This window comes from Apostichopus japonicus, chromosome 7 (assembly GCF_037975245.1).
Source record: "Apostichopus japonicus isolate 1M-3 chromosome 7, ASM3797524v1, whole genome shotgun sequence".
NCBI lineage: Eukaryota > Metazoa > Echinodermata > Holothuroidea > Aspidochirotida > Stichopodidae > Apostichopus > Apostichopus japonicus.
Genome location: NC_092567.1, coordinates 916,655 through 924,213, shown reverse-complemented (window position 1 = coordinate 924,213; position 7,559 = coordinate 916,655). Strand labels below are relative to the sequence as shown.

At 36.2% G+C, this 7,559-nt stretch overlaps 1 protein-coding gene across 1 annotated transcript in view; it reads left to right on the top strand.

Moving 5' to 3' along the window:
- The window catches only part of LOC139970252 (uncharacterized), a 7,450-nt gene extending 4,440 nt beyond the window's left edge, over nt 1–3,010 (top strand). The window contains exon 6 of the mRNA XM_071975915.1: nt 403–3,010. Within this exon, the coding sequence (XP_071832016.1) occupies nt 403–573 (171 nt within the window). The 3' untranslated portion in view covers nt 574–3,010. The remainder of the gene's footprint in view (nt 1–402) is intronic.
- Nucleotides 3,011–7,559: the final 4,549 nt, after the last annotated feature.

Here is a 7,559-nt window from a genome sequence, read left to right as displayed (position 1 = left end):
TTGTTCGTTACATCGAGACTACAAATAAACAAATTGTAATGGATACCCAGCACCGGTTTAAGTTCAAACTGAACACCACATAGCTTGAAAAGCAATTGCTATCATGTTTTAAGGTGCAGTTAATATGTCATTATTTAACAGAAAGGTCCAGTATCATATACTATTTGCACTAAAACAACGAAATTCCAAATATATTTATATAATATAGTTATCAATATGCAATATGACATGATGTTTGAATTCCTTCACAAGTACGCGAAACGTCTTTAGTACAGGAGTTAATAACATAGTAATATAGTGATATGATATGATATAATATAATATGATTAATGATATGATATGATGTTCATGTATAAGTTGACTCCGTCTGATATCTGATATCCATCAATTCTAAATTTCTAGATTGTATACCAACCCACCCAGCCACCACATCAACCAATCAATACCCAGGCCTCGTACCCTGCAGTGATCATAACCAATGGTCAGCCAGCACCATATACTTCAAACATCCAAGGTGTACCACCATCTTACAACAATGCAGTGAACAATCAACATGTCGTTCATGTGAATTGAGATAACATATTTTGGCATCCTTTTGCTTATACTCTGCGAAATTTAAGATATAGAATTTAATCGGTTTATTCTGTCTACCGTGTTGGTTACCGGTTGCTAACATTTGTATTTGTCATCGACGTTGCTCAACAAAGTTCAATGTCTTTTAACAACTGTCAATTTCGAAAAATAGAAGTATATCGTTGTTATTATGTACTTACATATAATTAAACAGACGAATCATAATTCTTATTGAATTGATTTGATTCATTCTTTGCAATGATCGTTCATGATCATGGTAAAACAAAACATAATTAGTTGGACAGGAGGAACTTTGTTAGATCAACGTTTCATTCACTGGTTCGTGGTATCAAATGTAATTTTTTTAAAGTAGATTTTTTAAAACACTTATAAAATAACTTGCTTGGAAAATATCTTGTCTTAAAATGTGATTGGCTGTTTGGAGCGATTTGCTAATTAATATTATTTGAAATGATGCGCTTTTTCAACGAACATGTTCATAACATCCCACTATATTATTCTCTGTTAAGTTCGGACGTTTGTTTACAATGAGGTACTGTGACGCTTAAGGCGCAAGTGCTGACAGTTTGAGCAGAATTATCGTGTTTTATCATATGAAGGCTTGGAACTATTTATATTGCCGATGCGAATTCCTTGAAGCATGATATGAGGTGACAATATAAAGTAGTTTCCATTGGCAAACTGTTTCAAATGGCAGATATTCCGCCTGAAGTTTTTGCTCAAGTCTTGATCATCTTTTGGCTTGCCATAGGCAAAATGATTCGTGAGTCATCGTAATAACAATGCCTGCCAGAGTTGATATGCGAGAATAAAGAAGCAGCGTTATCCATAATAGTATAGAAACAAAAACACAAAAGTTAAAATACCTTATGTGGAAGTTTATTTCTGCTGACGAAATGAATAAACCCCCAGTTTGAGTACTTGCATTGTCTAATACAAAACCATTGTTAACCTATACTCTAGTAATGTTATGCTCGAAAGATTCCACACAGCAATCATTTCAGCTGGATGTGTGTATTGAGTCTCATATCGTGTATCTGTATATAACTTACATATACTAACTGAATTGAAATTATCTTAAACAATACACGTACGATGTTTATTCATCTTTTGAGAACACGCTATATCTTGATTGCAGAAGATTGCTTATACAATATTTACGCGTCATTGATGGATGAATGAATGGTCATTTAAGTGCGAATGAAATGATTAGATGATCTCCTCAATTGAGACAAAACTCTTATTGTTAATTCATTGGTTTGTAAAGAAAGATCTAACCATTCTTTGAAGTGTTACTCTGGAGTGACAGAAACATTAAATTAACAAAGTAAAAATCATTAAAAACCACCTTTTACGTACGTTGAATGTAGAAAATTCAAAGATATGCCCGGTTAAAAGATAGAACATGATAGTAATCAATACAGCACTGTCTTGGTATGCGATATAGCCTTGCCAAATACTGTTCATTGAATATCGTGATGATTGATTTATAGTCATTTTACTCAATTTACGACTACATATAACTAATGTGCGTTTGTGAATATGTTATCTTCCTTTTAACCCATACAGTACATTTACTATGTTTCGGAGAAGCTTAAGTTTGGTAGTGGTGGATGTTTTGTTTTTATCATATTATTACACTTTAACCAAGATTTACTAGTTTAGTATGGCAGTTATATCTCTTTTCAATCGCATGATATTGTGTTGGTCTATTAATGGCTGTACTTTACTTGTCACGACTTAATAATATATCCCAGGTGGAGAGAAAATGGTGTCTAGAATATTGTTTTTACAATCTGCCCGAATTAGCCCGAAACCCAGTAGTCATACATGTGTTAATGTGATTTCATATGTAGGGAAATTGTGTAAAAATACTTTTATAATTAAGTAAATAAATGACGTTGAATATATCACTTAATGATTATTAAAATACAATGCTATCGGGGAGTCACGGACTCACGGTAGTCGGTCTAGAAAACTCGTCGGTCGAAAACGATATACCCCATGAAAAATGTTGTTTGTACACCTTTGAAGAAAAGTTTGTGTTGTCGTTTTGAGTGGTAAAATACATTACGCTATATTTGAGAACACTTCAACATTGCATCGGTGAACACGGAATCCAGAAACGACTGCAAAAAATACTACTTTTAGCATGGCAGTATATCTATTTTTGCACTTTGTATCAATCGCACTTCTCTGCATTAACAATTGCTAATCGATCCGAGACTGTAATCACTTACCTAACCAACAATGGACTGGAGCCGTCCATTTCTATCGATATTCGGTAAATGTTCATCCCGAAAACTCCAATTGACACTATAATTGATAAACTGCCCTGGTAAGGGTTGTTTACATCTAGCATGAGATGGCTACGTGGCATCCGACGAATTTCCATTCAACTTGGGCATTCACTAATATCAGACGTTAGTGTAACAATTTGAAACGTAAACGTCTTCTTATTGAGGACATATTTAGTAACAGACAAGTTGTGTGTCCTCCTAACCAGCATTTGTATTCATGTGTGGAAGGGCATTCAAGTGTCGCCGCACTGGTAACGTTGGCCATTTGAAAAACGATCGACTGTGATTCTAACCCGACAGGATTACAAAATTGTTGTCACCATATCAACGTATCATAATGCTCACATTCGTTTATCTTCATTAATAGTTTATAGAACTGCTTACTTTTGAAAAGACTCACTACGTAACGTTAAATTTGTATTTTTTAAACGATTGTGATGAAAAGAAATAGTTCAATCAATACGTGACAGGACAAACACCACTCAGACAAATACACCCGGACGATTACCCCCCAGTCAATAACCCCCCGGACGATTACCCACCGGAGAAATATACCTCGGACAAGTACCCCCTCACAATTACCCCCGAGGACAATACCCAGGACAACTACCCACCCAGACAACTACCTCCTCGGACGAATACCCCCTAGAAAATTACCCCCCGGATAAATAACCCCGGACGAATATCCCCATATCAAGGATCAATTCGACTTTTTTCGGGATCAAGCACTTTGAGCTGTCTGGGGGGGGGGGGGTTACGGTAGAGTACCGTGATTGAAAAGAGCTATAAGTGCCATAATAAACGAGTAAACCTTAATCAAAGTGAAATCATGCATGATTAAGATAAAAGCTATACGCGAAATTTAAATTATATCATAACCATACTGCAGCACTACGGTACTTTCCAATATCTCAATACATATACTGTACAGCTGTTTAAAAATACAAAGTATACATACATGGGTAACGCCTCTTCGTAGTATTTAGCCATGATAATATGTGCTAAATACCATTTCAATTATGTGAGGCTCCTGATTTGATTCCTTGTATGTCTTAGCTAGTTGTATCAAAAAGAGTTATAGTTTATTGAAATTTTTCACTGTTCTCACGATTTTTTTTGAAAGAAAAAAGTCAGAACGACCGGTTTTTTTATGTAATCAAATCTTTGAAGACAAAAAAGAAAAGTCCAGTTGTTTATTGATGCAGGCTGTTTTATGTGCACAAAAAGCTATGGGAAGCTCTCTAGTGTATTCCTATCTCGAGTAATGATTTTCTAAAAACATGGTCCACATATGAAACAATCGTTGAATAGGAGTGAAGAAAGAGCACGGAAAAGACACACTAATAAACAGTACAGGTAAAATGGGAGTTTAAAAAAAACAGAATTTGGCACCCATGGCTAGTGAGCAAGGTGTAAACAAGTCGAGTGAGCATATGATACTACCGTACCTTTTGAATTTCTTTGACTTCTTCACATCTTTGCAAACAGTGAACAACGAACAAAGTCCAGTACAGCATAAAACGGTTAATGCTCAACAGACTCATCAAGCATATCATTTTCAAAAGACATTTCGTATATAATAAAACGGTGAAGTACTATCAAAATAAGCCATGGAAACCGAGGTCAAAAGTCACGTGGTTAAAGGTCAAATGAATTTTTTAGCCCAATTTGGTGTCATAAAATTCGTAATAAACGGCTGGGGCGATTCTCTTCAAACTTGGTGGGAAGGTACCCCAGGGTAAATCTTTTTGTCTCGAAGACCCTCCTAACCAAATGACAAAGGTCAATGGTCAAGTATAATAGGAATGTCAAGCATTTTCAAAATATGTTCTTGGCATGGGAATCAAACTTGAAGGTCACAGGTCAAATTATATATTTTCAGTACAATTTGTGTCCAAAGCTCCCCAGAACGGCTGGACCGATTTCTACAAACTTGGTGGGAAGGTCCCCGGGATGAACCCTTGTGTCTCGCAGGCACATCGAACCAAATGACAGAGATCGAAGGTGAAATTTAATGCAGATCTAGTGTTGCTTCAACTCCAAGGGGAAACATTTAAGTAACATGGAACCTTCACAGGTATCATGGCAATGTCAAATACTATCACAATATGTGCTTGCCATATGTACCGATGTCAACGGTCTCGTTGCTAAATGTCTAATGTTAATTCTTACCGGTACCCAGTCCTCAGTTACAAGATGAGGACAATTTCACAATAATTTTATCACTGTTAAAAGTATGATTATATTTGATCGAAACATAGAAACGACGATTTCTTTTCTTCTTATATATAACTTGACAGTTGACAGTTGAGACTGCAAGACGTGTCTCATCTTTTCAACATTTTTTCAACGTTATTTAATCGTTACGAAAGTTTGATACTGGGTAAATTAACTCAAAACCTTTACGTGGCTTTATATGACGGCTTTGAATTGCCTATTTTTGTGGACAAACGCTTCGCTTCTTTATTTTTTACCCTAAACAAATCTATGTGAGTAGTCGAACGCCGCTGAGGTATGCGATAGTGCTAGAATAGATTCCGCGAAATCGGCTCCAATCAATCTGAAGGAGAGCAGTGTTAGAGTGTTTGATAAAGACTATACTGTAGCTACACGGACTTAGTAAAATCGATTCACGCTGATGTCGGGAACCAAAGAATAATAGGTTGCGTCAAAACGTATGGACAATGGATTGTTACTTTGAAGAATGGAGCCGATGCTGAACTGATCCAAGAAACCGGATTAGAAACTAAAGGAGAATATAGTAATGTTGTCGGTGTAGAGAAAACGATTTGAACAGTAAGCCTATACGGTATTCCAAGTTATATCGAGGATGCCGAACTCTCGTCGAAACTTGAAGGATATGGCTGCTTGGTGAAAACAGACTGGACAAGGAATCACTACGAGGAGTTCCCAGAGATTGAAAATGGCATTCGATACCCGAGAGTGCAGATGCCAACCAACGCTAAAAGCCTACCGTGCGCAGTGACTACTGACAACATACACATGAGAGTCAAGCATAATGACCAAATCAAGGTATGTAATAACTGGCTGAGTGAGAAACACACGATGAAAGAATGCCCGAAATACATCTGCCGAATTTGCGGAAACAAGGACACGCAGAAAGGCGTAGCCCGAAAGTGAGGTGCTTTCGATGTCAACAGTTCGGACACAAACGTTTTGATTGTACGGAAGAAGTTGACCAAAATGAAAATGATCTGGATGCACAAGATACAATGGAAACTAACAGTGAGACACCAGACAATGCTGAGAAACCAATAGAGGACAACGTTGCAGAAGGCCCTTCACCTCTGCCTACCACCACCCAGCCACAGCAGAAACCACCGAAATCTCCCAAGAAAGCGAAGGCTACGACCACAGCGACCTGACGAAGCACATAAAACCCGACTACAAAGACCAACAGAACGTAAAATCCAACCAGGAAGTATTGGAGACACCACTGAAACTGTAAATGACTCTATGGCACACCTTAAAAGGCACATGTCTTTGGATGAAGACAACTTCATTTTTGTAAGACACAAGAAGAAAACACCAACACCAAACCTTAGCAAGGTTAGAACCGTAAGAAGCAAAAATAATGAAACCTGACTTCTATATCGTCATCGTCATCATACTCTTTCTTGTATTAATGGATTCAACAAAAAACAAAATAGATACAAGGGATAATATTTCTTGTGAGTATTATAACATCGATAAGTATAATAATTTACCCCCTAGTAATGGTCTTACCATTTTCCATATGAACAGTTGGAGTCTTAACAAAAATTTTGAGGATATTACCACTTTCATCTCATTACTTAATAACGAATTTTCGACCTTGGGCTTTACGGAAACTTGGTTGAATGACAATAATAATACATCCATCATCAATATTAATATTTATCGACTTGTAGAAAAACACCGCCATAAAAGAAGGGGAGGTGGGGTTTGTTAATTCATTAAAAAGAACTATAATTACAAATGCAGAGACGATCTCTCTGTATTAAATGACTCAATTGAGTCTCTTTTCATAGAGATCACCCCCCCCCCCCATGGCAGAAAGCATTACGTTATTGGTATTATTTATAGACCACCGACGGGTTCTTATGACGAATTTTATTTTCATGTGCAAAACATTTATGGCAAATTAACAGAATCACGTAGTAATTCTTATATCATGGGTGATTTCAACAATAACTTACTTGACGACCACTTATCTACAGATTTTCTCAACTTAGCTTTTTCGAATAATTTTTATCCAGCAATTACAAATCCTACCCGTGTTGCAAGTACATCGTCAACTTTAATTGATAACATATTTACTAATGATGATTCTGCAATTAGCTCAAGCATATTTGTAACCGACATTACCGACCACTTTCCCATCTTCCTTGACAATAATTCAAGACTTAGAAACTATAATAGAGATAGTAAACGTATTCGTAATTACAATATAAATAATATCAGTAATTTTATTTCCCAATTAGAATATAAGCATTGGGATGATGTTCTTGATGAAAAGGATGCTAATGTATCCTAAAATGTATTTTTTAATCATTTTACTTATATGTACAATGACTGTTTTCCAGTGCATGTTATTAATGTAAGGAAAAAAACGTAAAAAGAGACACCCTTGGATTACTAGTGGTATATTAAAATCAATAAAAT